The sequence below is a fragment of the Pelophylax lessonae genome (genome assembly GCF_965119305.1).
Source record: "Pelophylax lessonae genome assembly, chromosome: 3".
Classification (NCBI taxonomy): Eukaryota; Metazoa; Chordata; class Amphibia; order Anura; family Ranidae; genus Pelophylax; species Pelophylax lessonae.
This window is the reverse complement of record NC_138770.1, coordinates 277116230-277134632: the sequence shown is the minus strand read 5'-3', so window position 1 is coordinate 277134632 and position 18403 is coordinate 277116230. Positions and strand designations below refer to the sequence as shown.

At 43.1% G+C, this 18403-nt stretch overlaps 1 protein-coding gene across 1 annotated transcript in view; it reads left to right on the top strand.

Moving 5' to 3' along the window:
- The window catches only part of ZMAT3 (zinc finger matrin-type 3), a 106663-nt gene extending 90347 nt beyond the window's left edge, over window positions 1-16316 (top strand). The window contains exon 5 of the mRNA XM_082252588.1: window positions 15579-16316. Within this exon, the coding sequence (XP_082108714.1) occupies window positions 15579-15787 (209 nt within the window). The 3' untranslated portion in view covers window positions 15788-16316. The remainder of the gene's footprint in view (window positions 1-15578) is intronic.
- Window positions 16317-18403: the final 2087 nt, after the last annotated feature.

Below are 18403 nucleotides of genomic sequence, written 5' to 3'. Positions count from 1 at the left end.
CCCAAGACTTCCTGTTCTGGCACAAATCCATCCCCCCACCCCATTCCAATAATCTCTACAAGGACGATCCCCAAATCCCCACTCCTGGCACAAATCCTCACCCCCCCCAGCACGAATCACTCCTCCTAGCACCCCCCCCCCCCAATTCCCCTGCTAGAAGAAATCTTATATTGTCACCTCTCAAATTCCCCATCCCAGCACAACCCCCCTCCCCCCCATATCGATCCCACCTAGAAGTAATCATCTTCTCCCCACCCCTCCTAGTACAAATACTTTTTGGGGGATTGTCCTTGGGGGGGGATAAAGAGAATTTGTAGCAGGAGGGGTGGGGAGAAGATGATTGATTCTAGGTGGGATCAATATGGAAGGGGGGGGGATTGTGCTGAGATGGGGGGTTGTGCTAGGAGGGGGGGACTGTGCTGAGATGGGGGGGTTGTGCTAGGAGGGGGGGACTGTGCTGAGATGGGGGGGTTGTGCTAGGAGGGGGGATTGTGCTGAGATGGGGGGGTTGTGCTAGGAGGGGGGGGTTGTGCTAGGAGGGAGGGGGGATTGTGCTGAGATGGGGGGTTGTGCTAGGAGGGAGGGGGGGATTGTGCTGAGATGGGGGATGTGCTAGTAGGGAGGGGGGATTGTGCTGAGATGGGGGGTTGTGCTAGGAGGGGGGGACTGTGCTGAGATGGAGGGGTTGTGCTAGGAGGAGGGGATTGTGCTGAGATGGGGGGATTTTGCTAGGAGGGGGGGTTGTGCTGAGATGGGGGGGTTGTGCTGAGATGGGGGGGTTGTGCTAGGAGGGGGGGTTGTGCTAGGAGGGGGGGATTGTGCTGAGATGGGGGGGTTGTGCTGGGATGGGGGGGTTGTGCTAGGAGGGGGGGGATTGTGCTGAGATGGGGGGTTGTGCTAGGAGGGGGGGATTGTGCTGAGATGGGGGGGTTGTGCTAGGAGGGGGGGGGGATTGTGCTGAGATGGGAATTTGGGAGGTGACAGGATAAGATTTGTACCCCAGTGTAGTTCTCCCTTTCCTCCAGCATGCAGACCTCAGATACAGCGCGGCACATCGCTCTGTGATCCTCCTCTTCATATGCCAGAGCGGATGAGGAGCAGAGGAGGAGAATAAGAGAAGCCTATTCCTGCTGTCAGTATAGCAGACATCAGATCGGGACTTCTTCTCCCCTTAAAGAGTCAGAGTGGAGGTGGAGCGGAGGAGAAGACAATTAATTTCTAAACCTTTGCATGGACAGCTGGCGGGAGAGATGTGGCTGCAGAAGGACACTGGATGTCAGATCCAAACTATACAGAGTTTGTTATCCCCTGTCCTCCGAGTCAAAGCAAGCAATGTGGAAAGGGGGCGGGTAACAAACTCTGTATAGTCCGGATCTGACATCCAGTGTCATTCCTGAGCCGCAATCTTCTTCCCCTTCTGCAGCCGCTATACTGACAGCAGTGTGAAGCCCGGCGAGAAGACAGAGAGAGAGCACATCCCGCTCTCTCCTGTCACAGAAACACTCCTGGCAGCGCCCCCTCCACCTCCCATGACACAGACGCCCAGGGCAGCCATCCATCCACCCTCCCTTGTACCGGCTCGCCTAAAAAAGAGATGATCGGCTTACCCCCTCCATCAGTACTGCTGGCCGGATAATGTCAGCGGCGGATCATCCCGCTGTACCAGCTTTAATTGTAATTGCCGGGCACTCGCCGACATACACATCCCGCCTCCTAGCCCGGCTTCTTTGATAGACAGAACACGTCCTGGTTGGCCAGGTGTTCTGTCTATCAAAGAAGCCGGGCTAGGAGGCGGGATGTGTATGTCGGCGAGCGCCCGGCAATTACAATTAAAGCTGGTACAGCGGGATGATCCGCCGCTGACATTATCCAATCCTTCGGCCGGCTTTCCTCTCCTCTCTTCCCCTGACCAGAGCTCGCGCTACATAATTTTCCACTCGCAAAATGCGAGTAGGCGAGTGGAAAATTTGAGGGCTGACCTAAGGTCCCCTCTATCCCTGTCCAGAAAATGTAATTACCTAAGTCTGGTTTTAATTCTGACCAGGGGGGTCCTTCCTTTGGACAAACTTCTGGAACCACAGGCCATGATTCACTGGCTGCTGTCAAACAGACAGTTCTCTCTCCCGACTTGCATAAAGGTTCTGGGTCTGGTGGTATCCACCTTCAAGACAGTTCTATCTTCACAATCCTGCATGCAGCTCCTTCAGCAGGTTCAGCCCCACAGGAAGTTCGTGGCAATGTCACGGGTTCCTCTGGCAGACTCCGTAGATGTCCTAGAGGCACCATAAAGCCAGTATCTTCCTCGGCTCAAGTTTCTTCCGTGGTTCCTGCGAGGAATTAAGGGCAAGGGTCTTCTAATCATTCTGGTGGCTGTAAATGTCCCTTGGGGGCTACCTCTCAGAGAGGACCAGTTATCCCAAGGGCTGATATGCCATCCTGCTTTACAGTCGCTGGTTTTATCTGTTGAAAGCCAGCTACTGAGGGACAGAGGTTTGTCTGGATCAGTGATCCCTACTATTAAGAAGTCAAGGAATTTGACTTCTAGCAAGATACACTATCGTATGTGGAAAACATACATTTCTTGGTGTGAGACGATTGGCGCTCATCCTCGTTACTTTTCTGTGGCTCGGATCTTGGCCTTTCCTCAATGGGGCGTTGAGCAGAAGTTGGCCTTGAGTACCATCAAGGACCACATGTCTGCCTTAGCAATCTTCTTTCAGCAACCCTTAGCTTTAGTTTGGCTTCTCCTGTTTGTTTTTTTTTTGCTGCCATGGGATTTAAACTTAGTACTCTCGGTTCTCCAGAAACCTCCATTTGAGAATATTCGGGAGATAACCTTGCCTATGTTGTCCCAGATAGTAACATTCTTGGTGGCTATTACCTCGGCCCGCAGGGTATCAGAGTTGGCGGCACTATCCTGTTGTACTCCCTATTTAGTGGTCCATAGAGATAAAGTGGTCTTCGTCCCTGTCTGTCATTCCTGCCCAAAGTGGTCTCTGACTTCCATTTGAATGAGGACATTGTGTTGCCTACCTTGTGTCCCAAGCCGGCTCATCCCAAGGAATTTGCTTTGCATACCTAGGATGTGGTTCGAGCGATTCGGGTGTATCTGGCAGCTACGGAGTCCTTTCAGAGTTCAGACTCACTTTTTGTGGTCACACAAGGACCAAGGAAAGGGCTGGCCGCTTCTTTGGCTACCATCTCTAGATGGATCAGACAGACAGTGACTCAGATAAAGGCAAGGGATAAACCGCGCTAGAGTGGTAAATTGAGCTGCAACTTCAAGTGTGACAACACCCCAATAGTATATAAATAATAATAAGTCGCGCTAAAAATAGAGTAAATAATCCCAACAAAAATTCTTAAAATAGATGTTATGGATATCAGAAAAGAAAGTCCACCTTAGATGGATACTGTTCACCAGGTAATAGATATATGAAGATCCCAATAAAGTCTTTCAAATGGTGCTGAGTCCAATTTGTTGTATATGTAGTGATAAGTGGCGTTGAATCCCCTCAATAAAAAAGAAAAAAGAATGCCATAGCATAATACCACAAGGAAAATATAATAATAAATGCCGACACCTCTAATAGTGTGCTAAATGAGGAAAACAGTTCACCTCTAGAGTGATTAGAGAGTGAATTGAGTACTAATTACCAAAAAATAGAAAATTGCAAACTATGATTCCAAAAGGAAAGGTAAAAAGTAGTGACACTTTATAAGATAAATAAATCCCCGGGACCGGATGGCTTGCACCCGAGGGTTCTTAATGAGCTCAGCCAGGTGATTGCCAGACCATTATTCTTGATCTTTAAGGATAGTTTACAGACGGGTATGGTGCCAGCTGATTGGAAAAAAGCCAACGTGGTACCAATATTTAAAAAGGGGCCGAGATATATCCCGGGTAACTATAGGCCGGTCAGCCTAACATCAGTAGTCTGCAAAATTTTGGAGGGGATGTTAAGGGACCACATACAAGACTTTAGTAATGAAAACGTTATTATAAGTAGTAATCAGCATGGATTCATGAAAAATCGTTCGTGCCAAACCAATCTATTAACCTTCTACGATGAAGTGAGCTGCCACCTAGATAAAGGTAAGCCTGTGGATGTGGTGTATCTGGACTTTGCAAAGGCCTTTGACACCGTTCCCCACAAACGATTACTGTACAAACTAAGGAAGGTAGGCATGGACCATAAGGTGAGTACCTGGATAGAGAACTGGCTCCAGGGGAGAGTACAGAGGGTGGTGATTAATGGGGAGTACTCGGATTGGGCGGGTGTGGAAAGTGGGGTCCCCCAGGGTTCTGTCCTGGGACCAATCCTGTTTAATTTATTCATAAATGATCTAGAGGAGGGGATATCTAGTACAATCTCAGTATTTTAGTATTTGCAGATGATACTAAACTAGGCATGCCAATATCTTCTATGCAGGATGTGGAAACCTTGCAAGCAGACCTGAACAAAATAACGGGGTGGGCAACTACATGGCAGATGAGGTTTAATGTTGAAAAATGTAAAGTAATGCACTTGGGGGCCAGAAACCAGAAAGCAAGCTACTCACTAGGGGGGGAACCTCTGGGTGAGTCTAGGATGGAAAAGGACTTGGGGGTACTGGTAGACAACAAGCTTGGCAGTGGCATGCAATGCCAAGCCGCCGCAAGCAAAGCCAACAGAATACTGGGATGTATAAAAAAGGGGATTTACTCCAGAAATAAAGAGATTATTCTCCCACTCTACAAGACTCTGGTCCGGCCACATCTGGAGTATGCTGTCCAGTTCTGGGCACCGGTCCTCAGGAAGGATGTGCTGGAACTGGAGAAAGTCCAGAGAAGGGCAACAAAAATAATTAGGGGAATGGAGGACATCAGCTATGAGGAAAGACTACAAGCACTGAACCTTTTCTCTCTGGAGAAAAGACGATTGAGGGGGGATATGATATCAATGTACAAATACTGTACTGGTGACCCGAGCATAAGGAACAAATCATTCAGAGAAAGGAGATACAGTAAGACACGTGGCCACTCACTAAAACTAGAGGAAAGGCGGTTTAACCTTAAAGTGCGTAAGGGGTTCTTCACTGTAAGAGCGGTAAGGATGTGGAATTCTCTTCCACAAGCAGTAGTATCAGCAGGGAGCATTGATAGTTTCAAAAAACTATTAGATGGACACCTTAGAGACCACAACATACAGGGGTATACAATGTACGGTTAAAAGCAAACACACACACGCATCATGGGTTGAACTGGATGGACTGATGTCTTTTTTCAACCTCACTAACTATGTAACTATGTAACTATGACCCTTACCAGACCATGATAAGGGAAGCGCATAACACAGATGAATGACAAGATGATCCAGTCCTTCTTGCAAAAAAGGATCCCAATTCAGTGGGTAACAATGGCTCAAACAAAAGGAAAAACCATAGCATAATACCACAAGGGGTAAACCATAAAAGGTTATATAGGTTAGGCAAGTGAGAAACCCAACACCACAGGTGTCTGTTAGATTAGATCATATGCACCGCCAAATGTGTGTGACAAAGGTGGGTACTTATTACCAATAAGCCAAGAGCCCAAAGAGGGAAGAATAATAATAATGTGGATGATGGAGAATTACTCAAGTGGTGACACCCATTAAGCTAATCCCCTTACCAGAACCTGATAAGGTAAGCGCTTCTAGAGATCAAACTGTGGAGTTCCTAATGGCAATGGAGATATCCTCATAGACCGCTCCTCAGCCAATAAGCATTACGGAATGGTGCCCATATCACATAAAAGAAAGTGGGGACGCCATGGCATAAAATCCAACAGTAAGGTTTAATAGACATAAAGGAATTACACTCACATAGATCCGCCGGCTGCTGCTGTCTCATTGCTTATTGTCTGAGCTTGTTACATCGGATCTATGTGAGCGCAAAAAAAATATATTTAATGTTTGGCGGTTCTAAATAATTTTCTAGCAAAATATTATGATTTTTACATGTAGGAGAGAAATGCCAGAATTGGCTTGGGCTGGAAGTGGTTAATTATCATTATGTACATATGTGCTCTGTGGTGCATCTGTTTGTTTTTTAATAATTTTCTCTATGTAGTAAAGTTTTTTTTTTTTTTTTAATACATATTTTATATATGGTATTTGCTTGCACCCCCATTTAAAGTCCCTTTGGCCAATCCTATTTGACTTCTTTATAAGTTGATTGGTTACCATGCACAGTTGCACCATATTTTGCACTCCCCAGTTTTAGTAAATCAACCCCATTATGTTTGCCAATGTAGCTATGCTCTCTTTTGCTGTACGCAAAACCCTCAGCATTGTCAGATCTCCTCTATCTTACCATGCCCCCTTGGGTACTAAGAGACTTGCTAAGTTTAAAAAGACATTCCCCATTCATGAACAAAAAGAATTGGCAATCTATGATGATTAAGTTAACCCTGAAAAAGATTTTCAAGAATCATAGTCAAACTCTAGCCAGCGGAAAAAGACTATACTAAAAAGTGGTCTGTTACTGTAGTTTATCCTCTCATTTCAGTCTTAAACTTATATGTATTTACTGTACCTAAAGAAAATATTCCTTAATTAATGGATTCCACTAACAGAAAATTTGATGCACTTTTAAAGGCTCTCTTCATTCTTGCGGGCCCAGCTCTGTAACCGGCTATTATTGGTATTTCCATTTGCCAGTTTGCAGCAAACTGGATTAGAGCAAAGCACAAAAAGCAGGATCCTCTCTTCCAGGACCAAACATTGGCAGAGCACTTGCAGACACTACCCTCCATTGGGCCATTTGGAAGGTCCTCGGGCGTGCTGGACACTGTCCTGATAACCTGGTCACTTTGGGTCCATTGTGAATCAATATGCTTTTTACATTTTTATATTTGTGAGTATATATCTTCTTGATTTAGTTTAATAAACTGCATTTGGGTAATGCACAAGGTTGGTGCGCCCTCTTTTTGTTCTTTACACAGTAGACACTACCCTTTGCCTTACTCGTTTACATTGATACCCTAGAACAAATCATGACACAGATTTCCTGAATTTCTATCCATATGCACAAAATCTTGTAGCTAAAAGCCTGGTAAGCTGAAACTGCTTGCAAACGTCACCTCACACGCATGCGCTTTTGGAGGAGGATTTTTATTTTTTTTTTTTTGAGGCACTGGACAAATTCATCAAAGAAGTCACAGGAGAAAAATAATTTTTACACAGCAGAAGGTTCCTATACCCCCTTCCTCAGGGACTTCTACCTCAAAAAGAAGAGTGCCCCATCACTGTCTTCAGCCTTCTTCTTCTTCAGAGCCAAAAGTCAGGCCTTCCTTTTTGACACAAGTCATGGAACCTACCTAGTCCACCTCAGGATACTCTACACAATAAAGCTGCGACCTCACTCCTACGAGTGGGGGTCATTTGTTTCAGTTTGCCCTTCAATTGATGGTTTTAAAGGGTGCAAAATAGAGTTTGAAACTCTACCCCCTTATCATTTTTCCCCAACAAACCAATGATACTCTTTCCAAGGACAGCTAGATTTGCAGACTGCCTTGAACCATCCCTTGTCCAAGGGAGTAGTTGTTCTGGTTCCTCTGCAGGACTGGTTCATAAAGTGTTCATCCCATCCTGAACCTAAAATCCTTAGACAAGTACCTTCATGTTCCAAAGTTTTGCAAGGGGAATAATAAACAGTAGATTTCCAAGATGCTTATGTACATATTCTCATTTGCCTGCCTCATCTATTCCTGTGCTTCGCACTTGGAGACAAACCTTTCCAATTTGTCACACTGCCATTTGGTCTATCCTCTGCAAACAAAGTATTCACAGTATTTTCCCCTTCTAGCCCTCTTAAGAACTCGGGACATTTTTTGTACCTGAAAGACTCCTCTCCTCTTCATATATAGTATCCCTGCAAACATCCAAAGGACTATTCAGATGCTTGAGGCCCTAGTTGGGTAATCAACTTTTAGAAGTCTTCACTCTAATCTTCCCTAGAATACTTTGTTCTCATTCTGGACACAACCCAGGCAAAAGTCTTCCTTTCAGAAAACAAAATTCTCTACGCTCTCAGTTTCGGATCTTAAGATCAAAGTGAGATTCACAATGAGAGTCCTTGGACTTATGGTGGTTCCATTTGAGGTTATCACTCAATTCCATTTAAGGCCTCTCCAGCACAAAATCTTGATGGCCTGGAACAAGCACACTCCATCTCTTGAGTGCCATGTTCACCTTTTCAGCCAATAAAGGAACTCTCTAGCTTGATGAACTTCCAATCCAGCCTTGACAATGGGGAAGACATTTCTACCACACACAGATGGAGGGTGATAACAGATGCCATCCTTACAGGCTGGGAAAGAAGTGTTCCAATCCCTCACAGTTCAGGGAACATGGTCACACAAAGAAGCCAATCTCCCCATCAACATCCTGAAGCTCAGAGCAATAAAACTAGCTTTTGAACCACTGAATTCCCCATCTTCAAGGTCACTTGTTCAGGGTACAAACAAACAGTGCCGTAGCTTTGGTCCTATATCAACCACCAGGGGGGTACCAGGAGTCAAGAAGCCTTAATGGAAGTAGGTTTGATCATCTCATGGGAGGAGAAACACTGCCCAGCCATCTCTGCTGGTCACATCCCAGGAGTGGACAGTTGGAAGGTGGATTACCTCAGCTGTCGCTGCCTGGACCAGGGGTCCTTCATCTGAGCATCTTCCACCATCCAACATCTTGGCTTCCAGGTTCAATAACAAATTAATTCTGTTGGTAGCCAGAACTTTAGATACTGTACTCTAGCACTGGCATCAGATGCTCTGATAGTTCCCTGCTCAATTTTGTATATGCCTTTCTTCCAGTGTCAATTCTGCCTTATCTGATCCACAAAAAAGAGCAAGAGAAGAATCTTACATAGTAGTTGAGGTTAAATAAAGACATCAGTCCATCCAGTTCAACATTTACAGGTGTGTGTGTGTGTCAGTGGCCTGATCATTTCCCTTAACCCTGAATGTTGTGATATGTGAGATGCACGTCCAAGAGTCTTTTAAAAGTAGCCATACTCCCCGCAGCTACCACCAATTGTGCAAGAGAGTTCCACATTCTCACCGCCCTTACAGTGAAGAACCCCTTACACAGCTTAAGGTTCAACCGCCTCTCCTGTAATCTCATTGTGTGGCCACATGTCCTCTTACACTCCTTGAGACCAGAGGTGGGGGACTCGAGTCACATGGCTTGACTTAAGTCAGACTTAAGTCACCAGTTTGAGGACTTGAGACTTGCCTGACTAAAATTAATAAAAGACTCGACTTGACTTTGACTTGGTATTCATGACTTGAGACTTGACTTTGACTTGAATGACTCGAAATTACTTTAATGACGCCCTCAAAACGCGTCAGTCAGCCTAAGCTACAGCAGCTCCGTGCGGTTCTGCCGCACGCCGTCCAGCACCACGCAGTGCTTGGCCTCCTTGGAGACGTCTTTATTTATACATTGAATTGTTGATATGTGTGTATTATCACACTTTGTTTGTGAGTATATTTTATGCTTTTTACTATTTTAATAAATGTTTTTAGTGGTAATGCACTAGGTCGGTGCGCCCCTCTTTTTGTTATATTTTTCTTCAAAACCCACTATAGCCAGATGAAAAAGACAACTCATCTCAGGAGAAAAACACTCCAGAACGGTGGGTGTTTCCTGGCCATTCCAACATCAAGCCTCTGTTGTTCATATCTTCCTCAGGTTTTTTTTTTGCTTGGTTTTTTTACTTTATTTCCATACTCTAGGTACTTGGTCCGTTTGGGTGACTTTCAGCTATCAGGTCAGTAGCAATGGTAGTTGTTATTTGACCCACAGTGACCCATATTTTTGGGACAGTGGGCTGTACCACTATATCTATTTCTCTTGCTGTGGTACCTGTTTTTTATACCCAAGGTGGAACAATTTATTGATACATAGCCTTTAGATATTTACACATATTATGTGGCTATTTAGTATGATTGGGCTGCTATTATGTGAGTGTGGCGTCAGGCGCATATTTATAGGTGTTTGGTTTTAAGACAACGTTGTCTTTTTTATTTGATATGGTGGGTGGTTTCTTTTTTTAATTATTTTTAGTTTAATTTTTTTGTACTTTCAATAATACATTTTTTGACTTTTAGTAATTTTCTTATAACCACACCCCGGTGGCTCATATATATATATATATATATATATATATATATATATATATATATATATGGTCCTTTGGGTAGTCTTCTGTATCCAGCCTGTGTCTTGTACTGTACTCCAAGATATGGAATTTACAGATAAGTCAAAATCCCTTTTTTTTTAGTGTATCCGCACTGTATATTCTGGCACACCCCAGTGCTGTAATGAATGAACTTCCAAACATGCACCGAATTATGTCATTCCAGTCCATCAAGATGGCTGAAGATCACAAACTTGGAAGAAGTCAAGATGGAGACATTAATGCCGGCGACACATTCTGGCATCCACTCTCTTCTCTCTGCATAGAAGCGAACAGGCAGGAAGTTGTACTTTGCTGATGTAACAGCAAGCAGAAGTGGCTGAAAGCATAGTTATTACTCCCTGGTAACATGTTGACATGCTGGTACAGTAGAGCTCGTACACACTATGGTAAAATTGGAAGAAAAATTCCATACGAGGCACAATTATTAAATTTTCGTATAGTGTTTACAAAGCTTTCGACATCCGATTGCGACTTTGCAAATTAAATTTTCCGAAGGAACAAACTCCAAATTTTTTCTTGTAAGTCAACAGAATGAATTATTTTCATTTGATGTGTACTGTTTTCGTACAACTTTTATAAGAGAAATATCCAATATGAAAGACTGTGCATGATCAGAAATAACAAAAAAAAGCCTTTGTCATGCGAGAATTTCCGTACATTATTTCTATCCTCAGTTCCGACTTACTGTGAAACATTGAGGAAAAGTGTCCGATAGTTTGCCCGATTATCTTATAGTGTGTATGAAGCTTAAAGTATTATTGTTGTTTTTTTTTAAAATAACAAACACGTTATATTTACCTGCTCTGTGTAATGGTTTTGCACAGAGCAGCCTCTTCTCAGGTTGCTCGCCGGCACTCCTGGCCCCTCCCTCCTGTCAGATGCCCCCACAGCAAGCAGCTTGCCTGGGGCACCCAAGCAGGCACTCTCCTGACCTACGTCTTTGTGTGTCATTTCACACATGGAGCTGTGGCTTGGCCCCACCCCTCCATCTCCTGATTGGCTCTCCGACTGTGATTGACAGCAGTGGGAGCCAATAGCTCTTTGTTAGATCATGTCAGGACTGGTTCTGAATGGGGGTGACTTTCATTTTTGAGCAGCTGATGCACTTGCAGGGCTCTAATGAGAAAAATGGCAGGGTCTACATTCCTTTAGAAATGAATAACCCTCCAATATCATCTCACCAAAACTGACATTTTTGTTTCAGAGGACTCCTAAAATTTGACTTAGTGGGAAATTCTCTGAAAATTGGTGAGCCAATCATACAAATAGGAAAATTACAACTCTGGTGGCATTCTGTACAGAAATTGTGTATGGAATGGAAGCAGTGTAATCAGTAAAAGCACTGTTCCCAATGGATGAGAGGGTAGTAGGGAGCGTGTCCCTGTTGGACCATCTTTAGTGCAGTTGAGCCCGGATACCTGAAACTGTTAACCCCTACAAGGCCAGAAGTTTAGCAGCAGCAGGAAGAGAACAGGGTAGCCCTAAAGTAAAGATTTACCAGAATCCATCAGCCTGCTCATCGCGGGATATACTTCATTACAGATAAGTAATGTAACTAAAGCTGTGTAGAGAGAAAATGTTTTTTAACTAAGCTTCAACTTTAAAGGTTGAGGATGGTCTGAAAAACAACAGTGGGAATGTGTATTCCCATGTTACCAACATCTGATGTTCTTGCATGCACTTTACTACAAGCCTATGAATGTATTATGTAAATCAGCTTGTTTACCATTACTACTACAAAACACCTGGGCATTGAAAGTGCAAGAGGTGCAAACGTTGCAGGATAAAAAATAATGGAGACAAGCAGTATGCCATAAATATTAATGTTATCGAGCTACTTGGAAAACATAGATTCCACTGTATGCTTACAATATTTATAATCTGGAAAACAATTTTTATAATTTCAAAATAATCACAAGAATTACTGATTCTATAACTACAGTATACTATGTGATATAAAGAAGTGGCTTATTTGCTTGTAAACAACTGATGTGTTAGAGGTGAAAGCCACACTTCATTTGGAGAGTTGTGCAGAGATAAACCCTTAGGGCCCCTTTCACATTTGTGCAACTTGTCCTGCGATTTGGGGGTGGGTTGAACAAAATAATGATCCAATTCCCCCATCCACTTATTTGATATGGATGGGGGGATCCTCCCACTGTGGCATTTGGCTCTGGGGGTGAGGAGACTTCCCCATCATCAGAATACAATGACCAGTGCTGCCACCTATAGCCAGCAGCACTGATCCATTGGGAAAAAACAGACAGGCTAGTTGTACAGAAGTCAATCAGTAGATCGACTTCTATACAAGCAGGTGCCAATACATGGATTGAAATTTGTCCCCTCCTTGTTGAACTGGCGGAATTTCAATCCATACATTTTCAGCTTACGACTTGGTTTAGATCAGGGCTCTCCAAACTACGGCCCTCCAGCTGTTGTGGAACTATACATCCCATGAGGAATTGTAAAACTCTTACATACATCACTAGGCATGATGGAATTTGTACTTCCTAAACAACTGGAGGGTCATAGTTTGGAAACCCCTGAGATAGATCCATGCGGCTGAATGTAGGGCACCCTATTAATTTCAGTTAATTTTGTGACCCTTTCTGTGCATCCCACAGTACAGAGTTGAGAGCAGACATGCAAAAACAAATGGTGTTTGTTTAGCCCTAAGCTATATTAACCACTTGCCGACCACCGCAAGTACATATACTGCGGCGGTCAGCCCCTCCTGGGCAAAGTGACTTACCGGTACATCACTCGCCCACGAGCCAATAGGGGGCGAGTGTGCACCGCCGGAGGCGCGCTCCCGCCTCTGCTCGTTCCCTGACATCCCTGTGCGAGTGACCGGCGGCTCCGATGTCTGCCGGTCACTCACGATCTCCCGTTGGAGAGGAAAAAAGGCAGGCGGTTAATGTAAACAAATCCGCCTGTCATTCTCCCTGGTGTAACAGCAGAGACTATATGATCCTGCTATGTAGGATCGTATGTCTCTGTGGTTACATCAAAACTTTGTAAAAACTTTGTAAAAATTTCAAATTTGCATAGGAGGTTTTGTAGGTGGATCTGGAAAGTGAAGGAGCATGGTAAAGATAAATATAGACTTCTTTGGAGCCTACGTTGAAAGTGGAACCTCTTATTTTTGTCTAGTCCAAGCAAAGTAAAGATTCTCCAGGGAGCGTGATTTACATCTAAACTGTTCAATTATCAAAAATCCCACTGCAGTGGAGAAACAGCTACTCTTTCTGGTTAGGAACATTTACTATTTTACAGGTCCAGATGGCTCCAACTCTGTCAGAGATGCATAATTGTTAAATAGTCCACAGTATTTGTATGGCTCCACTTCTTTGTGTGCATCTTGCTGCAGGCAGCTGTAAGACTGGGTACGTATGGGCCAAATATTGGCTAATTCAACGGAAACATGCTGACGTTTGATCAGTGTGTACAGCTGCGTCTCTGGCAAAAGCCAGTCTAACAACTGGCATTTGTCTAAAGGACAATGGCTACGTTTGCTAACCAGTGTGTTGCGGGGAGTTCCTCTCAGAACACAAAGGCGTGTGACAGAACATTGTTAGTGTTAGTGCAGCTGTCAGTTTTTTTTTTTTTTTCAAACCCCCTGTGGGTACCAGGCTTAAGTCATTTAAAAATGGTGGAAATGTGGAATCTCTTGTTTCTCTGCAGATCTGAGTATTTTATTATATGGCTCTAGATGGTGCTGTGCATACTGTATACTGTTAAACAGCACCATCTGAGAACATCATAGTGAGGGTGGGATGATGGGATTCACATTACCCCTTTCCTTAATTTCCTTCATTTCCTAGGGAGCTTGACTCATATTCAAGTCAATCATTCTGGTTGATAGATTTGCTCATTTGCCTTCTGAGAACATAGGTTGGTTTTACCAGGTGCAAACACATTTTTGAGACATACTTACAAACTTATTTACAGCATGGGCATGCAAACATTTGTTTTTTTGTTCCTTATTTGAATTTTCTTAATGATCTAGAAAAGTAGCAATGAGCTGATTTCCTTCATGGTCTAGAAAAGTAGCAATGAGCTGAATTAATTAGCCAGAAAGAAATTAGGGCTAGCAACAAAGTAGTGAGAAGGAAATCATGCCTTTCGTTTCTCAGCATATTCCTTATCAAAGTAGTAAATGCTCTGTGTATAAAACACATGTATTACATAAGAGAATGCCCAAAATCCCTCTATATGTAAACACATCTGATTTGTTATTTGAGCTTTATGGTGGCCACAAACCTAGACATTGAGCAGGCTGAGTGACAGTTCTGAGGTCTGTAGGTGCGAGCAGGAAACATCAGACCCTCCCTGACTGGGGTTGGTTAAAAATAACAAATAGATGCTTTTGGTGTTGGATGTGGATGTTGGATGGTGTTGGATGTGAAGAGGCCAGTGCTCTGCAAGTTCCCCTTGTGCTGTGATCCTGTCTTGCTGACAGCTTCATAACTACAAGACACAATAGTGATGCAGGGGTCGGAGGAAAGAACCATTGCACAGAAAGTTGAGGTATACAACGCCCGCACACTGTGGTTGTTGAAATACCATCCGAAAGCTTATTCACGCATTCACATCACAGCATAGAATTGCAACATTTTAGGGCCATGCAGCACCCCTTCATCAGGCATGTGACATCCATGGTGTGCTGTTGATATATACCTTAACCTTGTGTTGATTCTGGTTTTAACCACAACACCCACCTATTACAACACAATTTCCAGGAATGTCCGTTATGAGAATATTTTACTGGGATTGCACAAAGCAGGGGACGAAGGCATCCAAAACCACTGCAAGTGTTGAATGTAAAGAAGCTGTAGCTCTGCAAACCAGGGAGTTTGCGTCTTTTCCATTGTCCCTTGTTTGACAGATTCCTCTTACCTACTTTACACAACCTAAAGCTAAGGGTTGTACTAGGATTCCACTGAATTTACGTTACAATATATAAGTATTTGTGAAGCTTAGGTTTTTTAGTGTCTGAGGTGACAAACACATTTCAGTTTTTTCAGACATCCACTACAGCTATAAGTTCACTACTGTGATAGCCAATTATCTGGGATTAAAATGTATTTGAAGGCCGCATTCATCAAGATTTTAAAACCTAAGGCACTGAATGAAGATGAGTCTTACTGCCAAGAGAATATGTCTTTTCTGAATTAATGGGCCAAGCCATCCACTTTGTCTTTATATTATGCCTTGCTAATGAAAACATATGAGAATGCTCTTCAATATTTCTTTGGAAGGTCACCCCATGCCTTCTGCCAAAATCCTCCATCAATTTATGTTGGTTTTGATGACAATTGACAGAATTTTTTATTTTTTTTCTCTCTTAGGTCCATATTTCAATCCCCGTTCGCGGCAGAGAATTCCTAGAGACCTGGCTATGTGTGTAACTCCAAGTGGACAGTTCTACTGTTCAATGTGCAATGTGGGAGCCAGTGAAGAGCTTGAGTTTAGGCAACATCTGGAGACAAAACAGCACAAAAGTAAAGTTTCTGAGCAACGCTACCGCAGCGAGATGGAGAATTTAGGCTACATATAGGGAAATGACCACTATCAAGTTGTATTTTATGCTTGACTTTATTTTTGTTATTACCACTATATCTTGTAACTATTTCACAATTTGGAGGCCTTTCAAGAACTTCTCAACATGGTCTTTCCAATTCTGGAGATCTATTTGTCTCATGTTTCTCCCTGACACTGAGATAATGATTACCACTCTTTTAGATCTGTTACAAAAACCTAACATACCTGTGCTCTGTAACGTCAGGTCATGGGAAATGTCAGTGATTGCTGATTGTGCATTTTATCCAAGTATCCCTTTTCATGGCTGCACACAAAAGTGCATTCCTTCCATCAGTGATCCCCAAATAATGGCTTTTGAGTCACATTTAGCATATTCATCTTTGATGTTGCTCATGGCAGATATTCAGCAGTTGTTATAGTGAACCTGTCCTGGCACGTAACATGTACCTAAAGTAACCGCAGTGGAATGAGTATAGGCTTTAAATTTGAGGTTTAAAATGTGGGTGGTACTTAGCTCTGGGTTAGTGGTCCAAGGAGCTCTGCTGGGATCAACCCTTGCTACCCAAGGTACTATCTAGGCCAGGTTTTGCTCCCTTTTAATACTTCTACTCACCTTATACATTTCTCATGTAAGTGAAAATAATTAAAGGTTTCCTTATTTACTCTTTATTTGTTGAAGAGTAAATTACACCTTGTATGTGGTTTTCAAAGGAAACAAAGTGACACATTTATGTTCTGTTCTGTATACATTGTTAAAGTTTACAGCCAAACTATTTCAGTTTTTGCTATCAAAAGATACAGAATGAATTGCACACCAAAGAGGCATATCAACCAGATTTTCCCCCACATGGCCTCTTTCCTTTGGTAGCATGAGATGATTTTAAAGTTTCACTCCAGTGAAATTTGAAAACAAAACCTTAAGATGTATGCAGAGAGCATCGACTGAGCTCGCTTTTATCTGTAATATGGTGATCCTGGAACACATCTGCTGATGATGGCAAGCGCCAAATGTGCTGTCCTGCTAGGAAAAAGGAAGGGGTGTGTCCTCACTCTGCAGTTTGTGTAGTTCCATCTCCCTGCTTTTCTTGTCCATTCCATGCAAAATATTATATAAGTGTCCAGAAAACAGGGCTGTTGCCTAGAGCATGCCACCTGCTGACTGTAAGTAGTAAATGTGAAATATTCATATGCAGTTTTTCATATTTACATATTTAAAACACACATATATATATATATCATTTTTAGTGTTGAACATAATATTTTAAGTGCATGGAAGCTAAAAATTGTTTTTCTTTTTCTTCCATTGAGGCACACAGGAGATCTTAAACTGGAAGCAAAGTCCACTTTTTAACTTGTACTTACAAATAAGCCTAAAATAAGGCTTACCTGTAGGTACATTGAATATCTGCTAAACATAAACTGTTTGGGAGATATTCACACGGGATGCAGCCAGTGACATCACCGGCGCATGCGCTCTATAGGGACAGCCTATCCCGTGCCATACCTTCAGAGCTCCCGTGTGCATGTGCAGGAGTTACGTCATCGCGTCTCGACCATTCATACAGCCGGAGCCTGCGAACGGGGAAGGAAACCTGGTGAAGATGGGGAGCCATGACAGCGCTGCGCTGGAGGGCTCAATGTGCAGGCAAGTCTGTCATAAGGTTCCAGTATGTGGTGCATATTAGTACATTATGGCTTAAACCTGCAGGGGGCCAAATTCTTTTTATTGTTGTGGCTGCTTACTATTGATTTAAACTTTTTGGTTATACTGCCACCTTTAGGGGGATTGGACACCGGCAAACAAAAAACTGTAGACCAGCCCAGGATAAAACCCCTCTTACTACCAGCATGCATACATTGTTTGCTAATGTTCATTTTTTAAAAGACTCTTCTGCACATTGCTGCTGTAGTTTTCTCTTTTGATCAACATCTATCCACAATGGTCATCCTCAGCTTGGCTTTTGGATTGTACCACAACCACACTGCTTTTTGCGGGGCTAGCCTGATAAGAGACCTTCAGCACTGAGTTGCATGTGGGTACATTCCAGACTCGGTTATGGTTAAAGTGGATGTAAAGTTTAGACATGAAATATGAACCCTATAATATATCCCTCTATAAGTGTGCAGTGTCAGTTAAAAGCACTAAATGTCATTTCTGTCTGCTGGTTTGTTCCTCTGCTTTCAGCATGAATCACTTCTGAGAAGTTTTCCTGACACCAAAAGAAAAAAAGTTGACAGGGGAGGTCTTTGAGCACTACTTGGATTTTTCAGCATCAAGCAAATGATTCCAGATTTGTAAGGCTGCCACCTGGTCTTCTCTTCAGACATTCTTTACCACTTCAATACAGTGCACTTTCATCCCCTTCCTGCCCAGGCCAATTTTCAGCTTTCAGCGCTGTCACACTTTGAATGACAATTGCGCAGTCATGCTACACTGTACCCATATGAAATTTCTATCATTTTTTTCACACAAATAGAGCTTTCTTTTGGTGGTATTTAATCACTGCTGGGTTTTTTATTTCTTACTAAAAAAAAAGACAGGAAATTTTGGAAAAAAAACGTTTTTTTATTTTCTGTCAGTAAATTTTGAAAAGAAGTAATTTTTCTCCTTCACTGATGTGCGCTGATGAGG